The sequence below is a fragment of the Acanthochromis polyacanthus genome, chromosome 21, assembly GCF_021347895.1.
Source record: "Acanthochromis polyacanthus isolate Apoly-LR-REF ecotype Palm Island chromosome 21, KAUST_Apoly_ChrSc, whole genome shotgun sequence".
NCBI lineage: Eukaryota > Metazoa > Chordata > Actinopteri > Pomacentridae > Acanthochromis > Acanthochromis polyacanthus.
In genome coordinates, this window is record NC_067133.1 from 5,510,739 (window position 1) to 5,529,560 (window position 18,822).

Sequence of the window (18,822 nt, forward strand, 5' to 3'; positions counted from 1 at the left end):
AACTTAGTATAGTGACATCTAATGACCCTAATATTTTGACTTGTGAAACCATCCATTAACTTTCGTCTCCTGAGAGGTAATGGAAAGCATTCATTGGTTATAGTCATTCTTAAAAATTTGTTATTACATTTTTTGTCTACAAAGGGGCATTGTTGAATGGAAAGAGAGTGTAAACAGGGAACAATGGGACTATAAGATAGAGTACCTTTTAAAGTACATACAAGTGCTTGTGGTATTGCATTAATAACATCTGAAAATTGTTGGATTGAACAAGCAATGTTGTATTTACTTTGAAAGTCTGTATAATCAAGTAAATTCCCTCTTCCATCCATGAGGTGCAGTACCGACCATATCCCCTGATCAGCCCAATCTTTCCAGTAAAATGATTTTTTCTTAATGAGGATGTATCTATTGTTCCATATTGGAGTATCATGGGGTGTGAAATTATGTTTATAAACCAGTTTCCAGTAATTTAGGACTTGTTCATGAAATTTGGACAGTTTTATGGGTAATTTGGATAATTCAAAATCACATTTTAGGAGAAATTGAATACCACCAAGATTACAGAATAATTTAGACGGGAGATTAAACCAGATTGAATCCATATGAGATATAAAGTTTTGTAACCACCTTAATTTTAAAGCGCCATTCATTGGATCAAAATCAATAGCGTTAAAACCACCTTCTTCCAACGATTTAACCACGTCATTTCTCCTTATAAAGTGATGTTTGTTCTTCCAGATGAAGTTAAAGTTGTTTTGATTGATTTGTTTGATGAGGTTTTGAGGGACATCAAGTGAGTAGGCAGGGTAAATAATCCTTGAGAGACCCTCCATTTTAGAGAGGAATAATCTGCCAAAGTCACCACCACAAATAAACACACTCGATTTTTCCTCGTTTAATAACTTCTTAATCGTATGCAGAACTAAGATATACGTTTGCTTATGCTCTTATAAAGGTGCTGAAGTAGTGTCAAAGTAGATCCAGTGAGCAAGGACCCCTTTTTTATTTGTTTATTTTTTTGGCAAACTAAAATAGAATAACGTTACATTTTATACTACAGTGCCTGGAGTACTGGGGAAAGTATAAGTTAAAATACCTATAACACAAGCAGAAATCAAGCCGTGCAATGTAAAAATGATATGTAATACAAAAAGATAAGAGAAAAAAATTGTTCAGTAAATTAGATTCAGTCAAAAAACAGCCTTAAATATTAATCCAGACACTGAAAAACACAGAAGTCATGATTACAAAGAGACTTGTGTCTAAGAGCAAGAAGAAAACCAAAAATAAAATAAAATAAAATAAAATAAGGAAAAAAATAAACTTAACTAAACTACAATAAAATAAAATAAACTTAATTTATGGCATTATCTTAAAAATAAGAGAAAAAAACACTCAAAAATAAAGATACCCAAAAATAAATCAAAATAAAATTAAGTATACCCAAATAAAATGAAGTAAAATCAAATAATAATAATAATAATTATTATTATAATAATAATAATGATAAGGCAAAACATAAACAAAATAATGAAATACGAAACTTAACTAAACTACAATAAAGAAACTTAATTTAAATAAAATAAAATAAAATAAAATAAAACCGGCATGAAGACTGATTCTGCGCAAGCGCTGTGTCATCTCAAACGAGCCTATTGCATCACTTTAGCACCCTTGCAAAGTGCAATAGAATAAACAATATATCTTTGGCTTTTTTACGCACAGTTACTACAGTAGTTAAGTCACAAAGCTAAGAAAATTACGAAAAACGTTTACATTGAATATATAGCAGCAAATAGATTTACTCTCTTCTTGAAAAGTTTCCTCTATTTACGATTTCTTAACAGGCAAATCCTTGAACTACTAAATCTATTTTGCTGCTCATCGCAACTGTGAGTTTAGCCAGCTGTCAGTCTGTGCTGCTGCCTCAACATTTAGGTTTTCTGTCGGTGTTTACGTGCTAGGGAGTTTATAATAAAGGCGTCGTTTGTCAAAATGCCCAAAGGAGGTAAGAATTACCTTAACGCGTTTTATAATGTGTTAAAATCAGGTCTTTTACACTTTTTAGTGAGCTGTTAGCCACCCAACAACAGGTAACGATAAAGGCGACATGCATGTTTAGCACAGGACCGTGTTTAATAATAGACTTAACTGAGATTTGACTGGTGTTTAAATATGAAGAAAGCGTAAACGTGGTGCCAGTCAGCATGATTATGAGCTGCTCTGCTTCATTTGACACCTGTCTGTCCTCAGTCCTCTGCTGTACAAAGTGTGTTCACGTATGTTTGTGATGTCATTTTCGTGACGTTGCAGGTAAGAAGGGTGGCCACAAGGGTCGCATGCGGACGTACACAAGCCCGGAGGAGATAGATGCCCAGATGAAGGCAGAGAAGGAGAGGAAAAAGGTTGGTGTAGTGACCATCCAGAGATCATTCTGTCATGTGCCTAGTGGGCTGATCAAACTCCATCAAACCCCACCCTTCTTATAATACAAAGGAACAGTGTTTTTGTCTTGGAGAGAATTCACTTAAGTTCACTTTTATTTACACAGTTTCAAAACATATTGTAAGCCATCTCAGAACACTTTACACATTAAAGTGAAGGCCTTATATCCTTTGAAAGAAGCCCAACAAATTCATGTGATTCCCTTTGAACAGATGTGTGGTTGTAGTGGAAAAAAAAAAAAATCCCTTTTAACTGGAAGAAACTTCTTGCAGGATCCAGCCATCTGCCTCGACTGGTTGGGGTGAGGGTAGTGAGGCACCCCAGATGTAGATTGCCAGTATAAGTCTGCCAGGTAAACGAAGGCCACCCTACTGACTTCTTTTCCATATGAGTTAAACTTCTGCTATCTCCATCCCCTCATCCCAACGCTCATCCAAACCAATTGAGGCAGATGTCTGCTTTCCCTGAGCCTGGTTCTGTCTGGGGTTTCTTAGTTGTTGTTTTTTTTTTTGGTTTGTTTCTTCCCACCTTTGCCGACTGCTTCCTCATAAGGACTCCAAAGACAATTTTAGATTGTTGGTCCGCTGTCTGTGCCTAACATATGACGACATATGTTGTAAATTGGCGCTATATACATAAAATAAAATTTAATTTAATTAAAGGACATATGCAGCTCAAAATAACCCCAAGGTTCCTCATGGTAGTGCTGTGTGTCATCTAGACTTTTATAAAAATGCTTGAAGAGTGAACTATACTGGAGTAAACTGATGTTTGACATTGCTTGGGTACCCCTTGTAGCATCTAAAACCACCCCTACTGCTAGTAATATATGCTAATTGCATTTTATTACCAGTCCACCAGCCAGAGGAGAAGTACTGATAGGTTAAAACAATCATCATATGGATGTATTTCCTGTCAGAACTGCATGTGTTTAACGTGACTCCTTGTTTGATGATGTTCTCACCTGTTAATTCTGCATGCCTGGTTATCATTTATGTGTTCCAGCAAGAACAGGAGCAAGAGGAGAGCGAGGGTGCAGCTCAGAATGACATGGCAGAAGAGAAGCTACCGGCGTCCGGATCAGATGAAAGCGATGATGAAAACTCCATGGTACTGCCAATGCTATTTCATTCACACCTTTGCTCTGTGTCTTAAAATGAAGCATATTATTGGTATTGCATTTAATGTGCACCTGTAAATCACATGTAATTGTGTTCTCCTCTTCATTGCCTTTTCCTATGACTGCAGTCATGTCAGCATATCAGTTTTGCTACATTCAAAGTGTTCCATTTTACATTGTTTAATCTATTGTTTGCAGAGGAGGAGAGCTGGCGTGGAGGGCTTAATAGAAATCGATAATCCCAACAGAGTGGCTCAGAAGTCCAAGAAGGTGACGCAGATTGAATTGGAAGAGCCCCGGCAGTTATCAAGGAGGGAGAGGTGTGTGCCTTCACTTAGTCACGTTGTAAAAAAATGAAAATATAAACTTCTGCACATAAATTTGTCATTTGGGGTACTTAACAGTATGGAGTACCGATAAAAACTCCACCGTCTTTTGTATTATGTACTTGAAGTGTCAAAATGGTACCAGTTTAAAAATTTACCAGCACATATTAGGATTAAATTACACAAAAATATGGTCAGTATTTTTTGCGTGCTCTTACCGACCTTGCGGTTAGTAGATGCCAAAGCAAACGGTACAATACTTCTTTTTAAGTTTTACATGCATGCATTCTCACTTACATAAACCCTCCTGTTGTCCTCATTTATGAGCACCAAAAAACATTGTTTCCTTGTCTGAAAAAAATTTAAAAATTCTGCAAAAAAAATTCCCCAAATGTCTGAAAATTTGCCCAACCTTCAGGAAGAAAATTCCAATAATTCCTTAAAAGTTTTATATAAAAAAAACAACAAATTTGGCAAGAAAATTCTAGTAAATATTTTCAAAAAATGAGCAAAAATCTTCCAAAAAAATCCTAAAAATATCTAAAGTGATTACATGTATCAGTAAAACTTATAATATTCTCATAAATATTCATTTTTAACATTTCTTTTTTTCCACCAAAAAATGTGCAAAGATTTCCCAAAAATGTTGAAAATGTGGACAACAGAAGTTTCGGTGTGGAAATATATTTTTTTCCCACATTTTCAAACTAAAACGGGTCAATTCTGGCCTGCAGGATGACACGAGGGTTAATCCCAGTCAAAATGTTCAATAAAGACTTTCCTTATGTCACTTTCTGCTGCACAGAGAAGAGATCGAGAAGCAGAAAGCAAAGGAGCGCTACATGAAGATGCACTTGGCAGGGAAGACGGACCAGGCCAAAGCTGATCTCGCTCGCCTCGCTATCATCAGGAAACAGAGAGAGGAGGCGGCGAAGAAGAAAGAAGAAGAGAAAAAAGGTGAGCAGCCAGAGGTGGGCAAGCATCTCATAAGGTGATATACTGTATTAAACTGCACCTTGTAAGTATTGAGTGTCCTAAACCAGGAAAGCACAATAAAAATAATAATATGAACACCGCTTTTCATTGTCTGTTTATACATATTGTGGGTGTTCAGCACTTTCTTGACTTCTGCACTTAAAAAAGAAAGTGAGCCTTAAAGTAGGAATCAAAAATGACATCCAGCATGCTTAATTTATTTATTATTGTTAGCGACAGGAATCGGCAGCCATATTTATTACGCTTAATCTTTCAAGAATAACATTTAAAAGTCGTTTTATGAAGCTTTGGGAGTTTTCCGGTTAGAATGCTGATCATGAACTGCAACATCCCCAACCGAAGCAGGGACATTTTATATCCATGTGTCCCTCGTTTCCTATCATCTCATCACCTACTTAATAATGCAAAATCGAACTGACGTTACGGCGATGACTAAATACTGAAAAGTGATAAAACTCAAAATCCAAAAACAGCAATTTGGTTGTATGTGTAGACATTATGTGTTTGTGGTCTATTTTTCTAAATGTTTATCTCAATATGAACACTTTTGTAGCGTGGGTCAGTGCACATACTGTTGCATTTACCGTTCAAAAGTTTGGGATCACTTAGAAATGTCTGTATTTTTAAAATAAAAGCATTTTTTTTCAGTGAAGACAACATTAAATGAATCAGAAATATAATTTAGACATTGTGAATGTGGTAAATGATTATTTTAGCTGGAAAAAGCTGATTTTTTTAAAAATGACTTAGACAGACTTTATTCATCCCCAGAGGGAAAGTCTGTTGTTACAGCAGCTAAATATTCAACAAGGGGGTAAACAACAAGACAACACAGAATGTTAGGATCAGGTATAAAGTGAAGGTAACATAAATACAATGAAATAATATGAGCTAAATTATAATAGAATGCAATAAAGTAGAACAAAACAAAATAAGATAAGAATTTGGAAAATATAATATACAGTAGAAAGAAAAAATTAACAAAATATACAAGAATGATACAGAAATGTGCAAACAAGAGTGTGCTTAGATGTGCGAATGACATAAATAGGTGCAGATAAGTTTACAGATGTAATGAATAACATTTATTTAATGGAATATCTCCATAGGGGTACAGAAGAACATTTCCAGCAACCATCAGTTCTGTGTTCTAATGCTACATTGTGTTAGCTAATGGTGTTAAAAGGCTCATTGATGATTAGAAAACCCGTGTGCAATTATCTATTTTATAATGCTTTTAAATTGTTAATAAATACTTAGTACCACTCATTTATTTTACTGAGTACTCATGTTAAAATGCAGTAATGAGTACTGAGTGCTCATGGGCTGAAATGACAGTCATAGTGGTAGAAAGATGACTTCTTCTGCGCGTTATCTGAGCAGCGGTACGTGCAATCAAAGTGTGATTTACTGCTGCTGAAGTAACTAATTGTGACAGATCCGAATAATGGTTATTGTCTAATTAATGTTTGCCACATTTCTATCTCTTATACTCATTTTCGTGTGTAAATATCTTTCCTTCTGTGGAGTGTGTGCACATGTAACTGTCTGAAAGCGGTCTCCTAAGTTCCTTTCAGACATTCCTTTGTTTCAAACAGCATCTGAACGTGTCATTTTCATGTTTGAATGAGCAACCTGGTTACCCTTTTCTGTCAAAATCATGATGGGGATTGAGGGGATCTAGGCTGAACTCAGTAACATTTCCATATGAATTGCAATCTGTTGCATTAACAAGTGGCACAGACAAGTGACTTGAGTCCTGTGAAGGCTTTTGCTACATTTCAGCACCATTATTGTTCCAAACTCTTAATGTGTGTCTTTAACTTTTCTTTCTACAGCAAAAGAAGCAGCGGCGGCAGCGGCTAGAGGAATAAACTCCCTCTCACTCAAATGATGCCGAGTATTTATCAGAAGCATTTCCACTCGTTCACGGACTGGCGCAATATATATTTGACTATTTTTAAAGGAAGATCTATGAAGAGTTTTTGACATTACTGTAACATACAACCACTGGCAAAATGGTGGAGGAGACACCAGACCAGTGGAGAAGGGTTGTGTATATTTTGGCGTGGAATAATGGCCTTGGTCCTTTCAGAAGGTAAAGCTACAACTGAGATACATCGGTCTTTATGTACACTTGGATATTAATTATGGTATATGTATCAATGTACAATTCTGACTTTGCTAACTGAGCTTTGCCACTATGTTTTTTTGGGACGTGACATTGTATATAACTGACTCATGAAGGTATTTCAGATTAATATTATGAAACAAGTACAACATGTCTGTTCATTTATTTGATACGTTGTATGTGAGAAAGCTGCGATGTGGTTGATAGACTCCTCAGATGTAGGAGTCCACACTGGTTCCACTGCTATGAAAATTAAATGAGTCAATATTGCAGATGTTTACTTTACAGCTGTGGAGCTGAATAAGGCTTTTGAAGAGTATTCGAGGGAATGCAATACATAGGAAGTAATACATTTCGACACTCGCAGTAATTTTAAGATTATTTCTGAAATCTCGCATACTGCTTGTGGGGCGTCATGATGACTAAATAAAAGACTGGAAATGTGTCCAAGCACCCAAAGTCAACATGAAACAAGCAAATGTGCAAATGTTGGTGTGATTTCTGTTCAGGATCACATGACATCAAATATTAAATTGTTTATACATATTATACTGATTAGGCTGTGAAATTTGATTGGGTCTGAAAGACGCCGGCAAAATCTAACACTGAAATGACAAGTAATTCTAAATACAGGGTTATTCAAAAAGAATGAACTGATTTCAATATGCAATGTTTTAAGGAACAGCAATAAAAAAACTCCAGCCAAGTCATAAGTTTTCTACTCACAATCAACTTTTATTTGATGTTTAAGGTCATTGAATGACTTCGAATAACAACAGCGATCAACTCAGTGGATCGTGATTTGCTGATACGTGTCTCGGAGGAACTCTCTTATCGCGTTGATGTTTCCCATGCTGCAGGCGGTGGCCCATTGAACACTTGTAAGACAGGAAATAAAAGTTTATTGTGAGTAGAATACTTGTGACCTGGCTGTAGTTTTCGATTGCTTTTCCTTATTAAAATATTGCGTAATGAAATCGGTTCGTTCTTCTTGAATAACCCTGTATGCCACTTTGTCACTACTAAGTTCTCTGTTTTGCATGACATTTATATACACCCCCTGTCCAAAGTTTTAGGACACTTTCTCATTCAAATAAAGTAGAACCTGTCCTACAACTTTTGACAGGGGGTTTATCTTCCAAATTTGGTACACAAATGCAGCACATCAGGCTGAACAAAAAGTCAGTGACAGCCACATTCCAAACCCAACAGGAAGTGAGCTATTTTGCGTTGAATGTCAGATTTTGCACATTTTTCATTATTTTCTGGAGCGAACTCCTCCTAGAGGGAAACTCCAATTCACCTCAAATTCGGCCAGTACATACAGGAGGCCTTAATGTTCCAAAGTTATTAAAATCTTTTTCCAAAGTCAAAGGGCGTGTCCGTGATGGCCTCTGGAATTTTGATCCTTCGCCATGAAATTTCAAATGCTGTGTAAATGCCCTGAACATGCTCCAATCTGCCTGAAACTTTACACGTATGATCAGAGTCCTGCCCTGATCACATCCATATGATGAAATACACCCCCTGTCAAAAGTTGTAGGACAGGTTCTACTTTATTTGAATGAGACAGTGTCCTTAAACTTTTGACAGAGGGTGTACATGTGACACATGATGGGTCGACACAGTAATGACAAAGCATCCAGATCATGTGATTTATGAAGACTTATTTGCCTACCAAGTTGAAGTTTAAGGCCAAATCCTTCCCCCAACAAGAAGGTTTGTTGCACCCAAAACTGGTCATCAGCCAATAATGGATTCGTGGGAGCACATGCTGCTTGTTCAAGCTGGAGCCTACTACCTATTTTAAAAAATATCTACAGCTGCTAATACCCAGAACTTTCTCTGTAGTGATATCGCTTAAATATAACCACACTAGTCTTTGCAGTTGTAGCATAATCAGGTATGGGAATACTGTAATATTGTTTCTAGTACTTAGCCTTTCTGTGCTTGATATGTCTAATGGCCTTGTTTATATTTGGAAACTAGACTATAATTAACATGATTCACTGATAGACTTTATATATAACATTTTAAAAATGCACTAATACATTTAAATCACATGAAGGAGCTGATTTCTGGGTTTTTATGGGAAAGTGGAAGACTGCATTATAACATACATTTTACATGATCTCATTAATGTCTTCTAATAAGGGCGCTAAACAAATACACTGGATGTTAACTGGATGACTAGATTACATTGCAGGTACAAGGGTTTTTAATGAACATGAAAAATCCTGTTTTATTTGCTGTGCACCTGCATTATCTAAAGCCTGAAACTTGACTCATATTCATATTTATGTTTAGGGCAATTCAATTATTTTTTTTCACAATATATTTATTGAGTTTTCAGATTTTGACACAGAAGCAGCAATGAAAACACAAACGTCTCTAATGAAAACAGACAACTCAGCCTACCAATATGTACAATATACACATATATATCCACATATATACATATGCATTCATATGCAGGCACATACATAAATAAGAGGTCACAGGAAACAGACCACATTTACATACAAATTATTATAACTGTTTATAATGCATTATAAGTCAGGTGATTCCTTGTATGGCAATAGATGAAAGATCTGGTCCAAGACAGTGCTGCTAGACTTTATAGTATTGATCTGTTTTGCTGTGTACAATATTTGTATGATATTTCAAAGGAAGCAACTCTTAAACAAGCTTACACCAGCTCTGAAGACCAGGAGCTTTGTCACTAGTCCATTGTAATAGTATGACTTTCCTAGCAGCAAAAGTAAGAATGTTATATAACCTTCGGCCAGCTGCAGTAGTTATATTCCAAAATCAGACATCGAATCCAAAAAGAACTAGATTGGTAGTAATGTGGGGCACAGAGTGAGTAAAATAAAGCAGGGACATGAGGATGATTGCAAAAGAGATCATGTCTTTATGACCAGATATGATCAGATAAAAGCAGCGTTACATAACGTTCAGTATTTTAGCAGATGATCACTTCTTGGCAGGACATCTGTGATAGTAAATTTCAGCCGCTGTCATATATTTTATTAGATACAAAGAATGGCACACTTGTAGCATTTTTTTTCATTTGTGAAATTTAAGTTGTGATGGAACTGTTTCCTTGCAGAGGAAAAAGCAACTCTGGACAGAAATTAATGCTGTGACATTACAGAAGCTTATGCCACAGTGAATGAGTGCCGTACTCAAAGCTAAAGGCAGTCCAACAAAATATTTAAGTGTGCAGCTTTTTGGGGCGGGCAGTGTACATAGACAGTCAATGGTGTAGTTCTGAGACGTGATTGGAAAACCGGAAGTAGCTCCAGTGCAGGGGGTGGCGGTAATGCGGCTCAATATGCTTGGTTGACAATCTGAAAGGAGAAGAAGAAGAGGTAGCTACCGGATTGGTGGAAAGTTTGGCGGACTTTATCCTCGGGTAGGAGGCGAGCAGGTCTTTGTAGTGACAGTTAGGTTCAGGACTGGACAGGACAGGAGTCTCCTCCAGCTGGTGAGTGAACTGAATTATGTTTAATGGACACAAGACGAGCAGCACACAGAGGAAACCAGTGCGTGTACAAGTAGATAGTTTAGATTTTTGTTTGTGAAGACAAACGACTTGCTTTTCGTGATCTTTGTGAGAGAAATGTGTTTTCCCGCGGATGTCCTGCTCAGACCTAAAGCAGCTCCAGATGCTTCATGTCAAAACACAGAGCTAGCTTAGAATGAGGCTGTTTATTCTGTATTTACCTGCAGATAGGCTATCGCTAGCGGTCAATTTGAACAGCCCAGAAAGTCAGCAGCAATGGGAGAAAATACGTCAAATAAACCTAGTACACCCCTAGTACATAACCATATGTGATGTGTCCAACCCCCCTGGCATGTATATATGTGATGTATGTATGTATACGTATATTTCCCCTTCTTTCTTTTTTTTTTCTTCTCGTGTTTTTTTCTTTTCTTTTTCTTATCCCTCTCTCTTTCAGTTTACTTTTTACTCTTCAGTGTTATTTTCTGTTCTGTTTTATTAATATTATCTAATGCTATTGCCTTATTTTATTATCACTGTATATTGTAAAGCTAAATAATTAAAATAAAAAAATAAATTAAAAAAAAAAAAAACGTCTGATAAACCTTCTATTAACTAAAAGCGAGGGGTGTCAAACGTGCAGCCCGCGGGCCCAAACCGGCCCGCCAGAGGGTCCAATCCGGCCGCTGGATGACATTGCTAAATGTGTTTAAAAAATTTTTTTACTGCACTGCCACAACTTTTATGTATAATTTTAAGGTATTTACAAGGCAGGGGGATAAATTAACCTTCCTTAATAGCTCCCATTTAATTTGTATTCCGATTCAGAAAAATTTATTTGTCCCCAGGGAGCAATTAAAAGGGCATGTAGAGCAGTCAGTGCAACAGTGACATAACAAGAAATGGGGATAAATATATGCACAAATCTAAACCAAGTAATAATAAGAATAAAAATTAAGAGAGAAATAAGGCAAAACAAAAAAAAACGCAGCTTAATAACATAGTAGTGCAAATATGAATGAAAGTATGGTGTGCTGGTCAGGACTACTACACAGACGTGGAAGTGAATGTAAATTGTAAATGATTTTTACACCGACAAGCTGTTTTGGTCATAAAATAAAATACTGTATTGCTCAGTTTGAGATATCTGTGACTAGATGCTTTATGTCTTTATGGACTCTCTGTGATCTGTAAGTTGTAATGTGTAAATGATTAACTGAGGCATAATGTAGTTCAAATTGCGCTTATTTTTTTAAGAAATTTTAGGTTCTTCATAATATTTTGCCCTATCTGACATTGACTTTTGCAATGCTCTGTTCTTTTGTTCTATGCTGCCACTTGAGTGAAGATTTCTATTTACATCTTTTACTCCACTCTTTGGTTCTTTTTTATTCTGCTTTTCATTTTCTTAACTTATTTATCTTGTATGTTTAAAAGGGAGAAAGTCATCTGGTATTTCATTGTACACTTTGTATAATGACAATAAAGCTTTCTTATCTTTTCTGAAAAAGACAGTTCATTAGTGCAATAACTATTTCATACCGAGCATTTTACTTGCATCAGACACTTTAAAGTAGACGTTGCACCTCATTGCAATATTACACTTTTATATATATACATACTACTTGTTTTATACAGCTGTTTGTTGTACTATGTTGTTTTGAGGGTTTTTTTGAAGTGCCAAGAAAGTTTTGTTGCAGAAAAGCAATGACAATAAATATCCTCGAATCCTTCCTTGAATTAAATATGAGCATTTTCCAAGTGCACTTTTGTTGCACTAAAACAACAGGAAAAATGTGAAGTTGTGGTTATTTATAGGTTGTTATGCTGTGATTTTACTGGTCCTGTATGTGGCCCCTGAACTAAAATGAATATAACACCCCTGATCCAATCTTTCTGGGTCAGTCAGCCACAGCAGATAACGGTAATGAAAAACATGCGCTCGGCTCACCGGGTTGTTGAGCAACAAATGCGTGACTGTCATGCAGAGACTTTAACTTCTAGACAAGACAAACAATCTGAGATAAAGATTTGAGGGGGAGTAAACACACCAGATGAAGATCCTCCGACTGTAGACGTCAGGGAGTCATGACTGTGTGATCTGAGCCGACGAATAACCAGTGTAAGGACATCTTTTGCAGTTTATTTGATTTTATGTTTGGGTAGTAATTTAAAGGTCAACTTATCAGGATGTGTTACACCATGGTTGGAGTGTTTCAGGGCTGCTGTAGTTCACTCTTAGTCTGGGGCTTTGTACTGTAACAATAAATCCTCTGTGTGGCAGAAACACTCGCTGCATATTTTACAATCAGACATGTATTCACCAGTCGCATCTACTATAATGGTTTTCTTCATGTGGCAGTTTAATAGAAAGTAGTGGTCGACGAACATTTTTCAGGGTCTGATTATTAGTAATCAGAAATCAACAGTCAGTATTTGGAACTGATGCACATTTGCAGTTAAATTTGTAAATCCTGGTGTCAAGATTTTGCATAGCACTCACTCAAAACTTTGTTGAAATGGCATTTATTTATGTTTCCCATATTTTAACTAAAAGATCACTTTTCGGCATTGATCCATCAGCGTTGATAACCTGTGATGTATAACCAGTTAGATAGAGTTGTTAGTGGGCCATTGCTCCAAACTAGTGACTATAGATAAAGAAAGATGACTGCACCAGAGCCAAAGTACCACATTTATGATTCATTTGTTTTGTCGAGGAATAATAATCCGAATATGGAATGGATGAATGGAATCCGAATATTCGGATCTCAAAATAAATACTCGGATACCACCGTCACGACCGAATATTTGGATCCAGCCCTAGTCTTTTCCCTGCAAATTTCATCCAAATCTGTTTGTCCGTTTTGAGTAATGTTGGTAACAGACAGACAGACAGACGCCGATCATCACACAGCTTCACTGCGTTTCTTGGCAGAGTAATAATCAGAATAGTGCTGAATATCCCGGCAATCCCTCATAAAAGTCTTTGGCTCACTAGGAGATTCTGTTAGGTTTTTATGTCTGTGTAATTCTTATCTTGTCTCTAAATATAAAGTTTAATGATTATCTTTAGATTTCCACATTGTGTGAGCAGAAGACCAACAGCACAACCATGTCTTCTACCAACGGCCACTCTGTGAGCAAAGAATCATGGGACTCGCACAACAAGATGATGCTGGAACCGCTGGCTATCAACGATTCAGAGGTTCGTCAGTGGAGTTTACAAGTTCGTTTGATTGTTGCTGTATCCTCATATAATGCTGTGTTTTTGTTTCAGGTGTTCTCCATTATAAAAAAGAGAAGCACAGGCAGATGTACGGTCTGGAGCTGATTGCATCAGAGAACTTTGCCAGCAGAGCGGTTCTGGAGGCTCTGGGTTCCTGTATGAACAACAAGTACTCTGAGGGCTATCCAGGCCAGAGGTACTAGACGTAATCCAGTTTTAATAGATTCTGTTAGTGGTGCATTACCAACACAAACAAATAATATCCATTTGTTTAGGTACTACGGTGGTACAGAGCATGTTGATGAGCTGGAGAGACTCTGTCAGAAGCGGGCACTGGAGGCTTATGGTCTGGACTCAGATAAATGGGGTGTCAACGTGCAGCCATACTCAGGTATCAAATGCTGACGCAACTAAAACTGAGTTATCATGCAACGTCTTCCTCTTTCCTGTCTCAGATTTGTCACATAGTCTGCATACCTGTGTTTCTATGTAAGGCTCGCCCGCTAACTTTGCGGTCTACACTGCCGTTGTGGAGCCCCACGGGAGGATCATGGGACTGGACCTGCCTGATGGAGGCCACCTGACACATGGCTTCATGACTGAGAAGAAGAAAATCTCAGCAACATCCATCTTTTTTGAGTCCATGCCATATAAGGTACAAAGCAGTTAAATGTATTTGTCAACTCGCACTCTTAAAAAGTTCTTGGGCCTTTTCGTTGTGATGCTGTTTTAAATAAATTCTAGACGTATATTAGTGCAGTATGTGTAATGGTAGATGGATGAGGTACAGATCAGGTAGATTTTAACTCCCAACTACACCTGTAACTTTTTGGTAAGCTTAGAAAAACAGTAGAGTCTCTCAACAGAGGAGACACATAACTGTAGTTCTCTTAGGATAATTTAGGCTAATGGGCTCATAGCCAGATTATCATATCTTGAATATGTAGAGTTGTGCTTATGTAGCGTTTATGTGATGTAGCTGATGTGGCGTACTTGTCTTCATGTGGTCTACTGCTTCTGTTTCAAGGTGAATCCAGAAACTGGCTACATTGATTATGACAGGCTGCAAGAAAATGCACGCCTGTTCCACCCCAAACTCATCATTGCAGGTACTTTAGTGTGTAAATTCATGAAGGCAGTGCATCTCGCATATCAAGATGTATCACTGGTCCCCTGAATACATCAGTAGGAGCTTATATATCAAAGGTTTGTCTGCCTTTTCCAGGAACAAGCTGCTACTCCCGCAACCTGGACTACGCCCGCTTGAAGCAGATTGCTGATGAGAACGGTGCGTATCTGATGGGAGACATGGCTCACATCAGTGGACTTGTGGCTGCTGGAGTGGTGCCCTCACCCTTTGACCACTGCGACATTGTTACCACGACAACGCACAAGACGCTGCGTGGCTGCCGAGCTGGACTCATCTTCTTCAGGAGAGGTAGAAAAGGAACCTCTCGCCCTTTTTTTGCTCTGTCGTTGTTACTTTTTCATTTTACATTGATGCTGTGTGATTTCTGTCTTTTTCCAAATTGACTTTTCCTCTCCATGTTTCCTTTTCCCTCTACCAGGTGTGCGGAGTGTGGACGCCAAAGGCAAGGAGATCATGTACAACCTGGAGTCTTTGATCAACCAAGCTGTGTTTCCAGGGCTGCAGGGAGGACCACACAAACCACGCCATCGCAGGTAACCCCTCTCATCGTGATTTTTCTCCCTTCTGACTTGAGCTAAGTCGCCGTTCATCTTCAAGAGGTGGTGTTTTTTTAATGGCAGGCGTTGCTGTGGCTCTCAAACAAGCGATGACACCAGAATTTAAGGTCTACCAGCTGCAGGTTCTCGCTAACTGCAAAGCTCTGTCCAGTTCTCTTATTGACCACGGATACAAGATTGTGACCGGTAAGTGCCACAGTTTCACCCCACCACAGAGTCAGAGGAGGGCTGCTTTTACATAGAGAAATGATTCTTATTTACTAATGTTGTCTGTATTTGCTCCTTCATGTTGCATAGCATCCCGAATGTTAAGTCCATCGGTAAAGTTAGGAAATGCTTATATTGAATGCAGCTACAGCATTCTACCAGGCCTGAATGTTTACTTATAATATGGGATAAAATAAGTATGTTACCTTAAAATCATCATGATATAAATCTGCATATTAATCCTATTTTTTTTTATTAATTTTCTACCTGAAGTTAATCATCTATTTGTCTTTACTAAAACTCATTTGACTGCTGTTCAAACATATCTGAACAGCATTAAAAATCTACCAATAGAGACAAATATAACAGGAATAATCAGGTCTGATGAAGCCGTAATGACAACATGGTGCATGAAAATGTCCCTCAAGCTTTCAGTCAACGCTAGTTTGTAGAGACCACTCCAGAAGGCCTGCTTCATTGTGTCAAATGTAATCCAAAAGCCAGAATTAGGGATGCCCGATATTGGCTTTTTTTGACAGTAACCGATACACCGATATTATCCAACTCTCAATTTCTGATTCTGATCAACCGATATCAGTATATGTGGGCTATTTAACAGATTTTAGGTAACATCACATATCTCCAGCTGTAGAATTAACACCATCATGCCTGATTTTATTGTGATGCCCCATTGTATGCATTCTCGAATGCAGCAAGGCTTTCCCAAATGTATTCATTGTCTTTGCAAAATAAGAAAAATACTTTAACTTTCCAGTTATGGGGGAAAAAATGGCTTTTTTAAAAAAAATTGTTTCTAACAAGACACACTCTCCCTCTACGAGTAAATAGTGGCGAAGTCAAGGCATTATTTATCAGTTTTCATGATAGGCAAAAAAGATAACAATATTGATTGATATTACATTTTTATGCCAGTATCAGCCAATAATATTGGAGAGCCGATATTATCGGACATCCTTAGCCAGAATCTTAAAGGATATCTGTAGGGTAAGTATCTGAAGTCCATTAAAGAAGATGTCAACTGGCACTAAGAAGGAGCACTTTAAAGCTGCTGTCCGGAGTTTCCGTTTGTTTTCAATTTATGTATCATTTTTTAACAAAGCTTAAATGTGTTAGTCTAGTTCGATACTATAATATAAAGTTAGTATAACGCGATATGAAATTTATTCCTGAGCTCCGCCTTCCTCTCATTAGACCCCCATGTTATTCCAAAAAGCGCCGGTCGCTGGCCGACTAATCAAGTTCGAGCTTCAGCTTTGTCATGCTGTCAATCAACGGTTACGCGCACAGCAAGCAAGCCCATGCAGAGGTGGCGAGCTACGCACTACGCAACCGCGCGCACATTTGTTTTGCTTGTGGAGAAGAGAGCATCAGGGCTCAGCAACTTCCAGAAAAGTTACCAATCCCACGGCTTGTCAGGCCAAGAGACTGCAGGACGTTTTTTGGCTCGGGGTGCTCGCGTCGCTCCCCGACCACGGCCTCCATAGCCCGCCTGACGGCTTCGTTTAGATGCCCGACCTCTGGAGGAAATGTTGGGCGTCTGGGACATACTCTTCGTCAGAGGAGTCATGGCAATTCTGAACTCTAGATAGAAATAAATAAACAATGTAACACATATACACGCGTAAATGCACTAAGTTTGATAAACAACGTCATCGAGAGGATACACGAGTGTAATCACATATTGAAACTTTACTCGTTCGTCCTAGCAGATTCATGTTATTTTGGTATTAGGACAAGTTAGACTCAATACAGAATTCTAACGTAATTCCTTTATTATTTACTAAATGTACTAAATGCAGAAGAGGGGAAAACAGCAAAACAGGCCATATGCTGCAGCACTCTGGGCACTTCTCTCATGTACTGCGCGCGTGCACAAATAAAGGGGCGAAATCAGAGGGAGGGAGGTGGGACCACCAGCGTTTTGGGAGACGCTGCGATTCAAACTCCGGACAGCAGCTTTAAGCAGCTTCAGTTAACACTGACCTAAGATTAAATGCTTTTCTAAGAACACATAGAATTGATTATTTTACAATAATGCGATGACAAACCTGTGTTTCCTTTACTTATGGTATAGTTAAAAAAAAAACTTTTCTCAAGAGGTGCATATCTTTGTGGTCTTTGTAATGCCTTCTAATGCTCTCTGTGTGTTTCTGTTAGGTGGCTCTGACAACCATCTGATCCTGCTGGACCTGCGCAGCAAAGGAACTGACGGAGGCCGAGCTGAGAAGGTGCTGGAAGCCTGTGCCATCGCTTGCAACAAGAACACCTGTCCAGGTAGCGTGTGTGATAATCGACTGTTCAGTTTTTGTTTGCACAAAACTATAACTCAAAACTAGTGTGTGTAATATTAGTGTCATTTTCTACACGTAGCTTGAGATGTATCTGGTGCAAATGCATTTTTCCTACTAAGGGCCACTCTTAATTATCCACCTACCTCGCTGTGTGTAGGAGATAAGAGTGCTTTACGCCCTAGTGGTTTGAGGTTTGGCTCTCCGGCTCTGACCTCCAGAGGTTTGGTGCAGGATGACTTCAGGAAGGTGGCTGAGTTGATCCACAGAGGTAATGTTTTAAAGGAGACATTACTCTATTTGTCGCCTTTCACGAGATCAAAATTAAAACAAACTGCTTTCCCCTCTCCTGCAGCCATTGAACTGACCCTGGAGATACAGAGAAGCATGGATCCCAAAGCCACTCTGAAGGAGTTCATTCAGACACTGGCTCAGGAGAGAAGTTCCAGCAGCGGTTGCTGAAACTCAGGGCTGAGGTGGAGGCCTTCGCTGGTCAGTTCCCATGCGGGCCTTCCCGAGCTGTAGAGGGCAACATTCAGACCTTGAACTTGACTGTGATCACATGGACAATACTGTGACAGTTCTGCTAGTGCGTTGCGTAGTGAACACATTTGTTTTAATGAAAAGAAATTTGTGGAAGGATTTGTAAGGGATTTTCTTGTAATTTCAGTTGTATATGCTACAATTCAAATTGCAGCTTTTCTCGATTTTTTTTTTTTGTATTGAGTTTAAAATTCCAGACTTTTCTCACCAACTACTGAAGATGAAGGGAATGAGCAACGAGCATAGTACATTAGACAGTACACATGTACAGTATATTAAATGTGATTATAAATAAGAC

The 18,822-nt window shown here is 38.2% G+C and overlaps 2 protein-coding genes across 2 annotated transcripts; both read left to right on the plus strand.

The window, feature by feature from the left end:
* Positions 1-1,863: 1,863 nt before the first annotated feature.
* pdap1b (pdgfa associated protein 1b) lies at positions 1,864-7,570 on the plus strand. The gene is made up of 6 exons (XM_022219926.2): positions 1,864-2,011; positions 2,317-2,408; positions 3,454-3,558; positions 3,767-3,888; positions 4,700-4,851; positions 6,729-7,570. Exons 1-6 carry the CDS (start codon positions 1,999-2,001, stop codon positions 6,782-6,784), a joined length of 540 nt encoding a protein of 179 aa, XP_022075618.1. The 5' UTR covers positions 1,864-1,998; the 3' UTR covers positions 6,785-7,570.
* Positions 7,571-10,375: 2,805 nt separating this feature from the next.
* Positions 10,376-18,506, plus strand: shmt1 (serine hydroxymethyltransferase 1 (soluble)). Its single transcript, XM_051941478.1, is given in 15 exon segments — positions 10,376-10,511; positions 13,606-13,750; positions 13,810-13,954; positions 14,034-14,149; positions 14,253-14,413; positions 14,786-14,867; positions 14,984-15,196; positions 15,327-15,424; positions 15,426-15,441; positions 15,529-15,651; positions 17,851-17,967; positions 18,142-18,252; positions 18,337-18,411; positions 18,414-18,483; positions 18,485-18,506. Coding segments are annotated over 14 exon segments (1,455 nt in total). The 5' UTR covers positions 10,376-10,511; positions 13,606-13,644.
* The last annotated feature ends 316 nt before the right edge of the window (positions 18,507-18,822 follow it).

Bases quoted from the DNA above. Each gene is read 5' to 3' on its own strand.
- pdap1b (XM_022219926.2), top strand. The intron at 3,889-4,699 runs GTGTGTGCCTTC...TCTGCTGCACAG, and splicing joins CAGTTATCAAGGAGGGAGAG to AGAAGAGATCGAGAAGCAGA. The intron at 4,852-6,728 runs GTGAGCAGCCAG...TTCTTTCTACAG, and splicing joins GAAAGAAGAAGAGAAAAAAG to CAAAAGAAGCAGCGGCGGCA.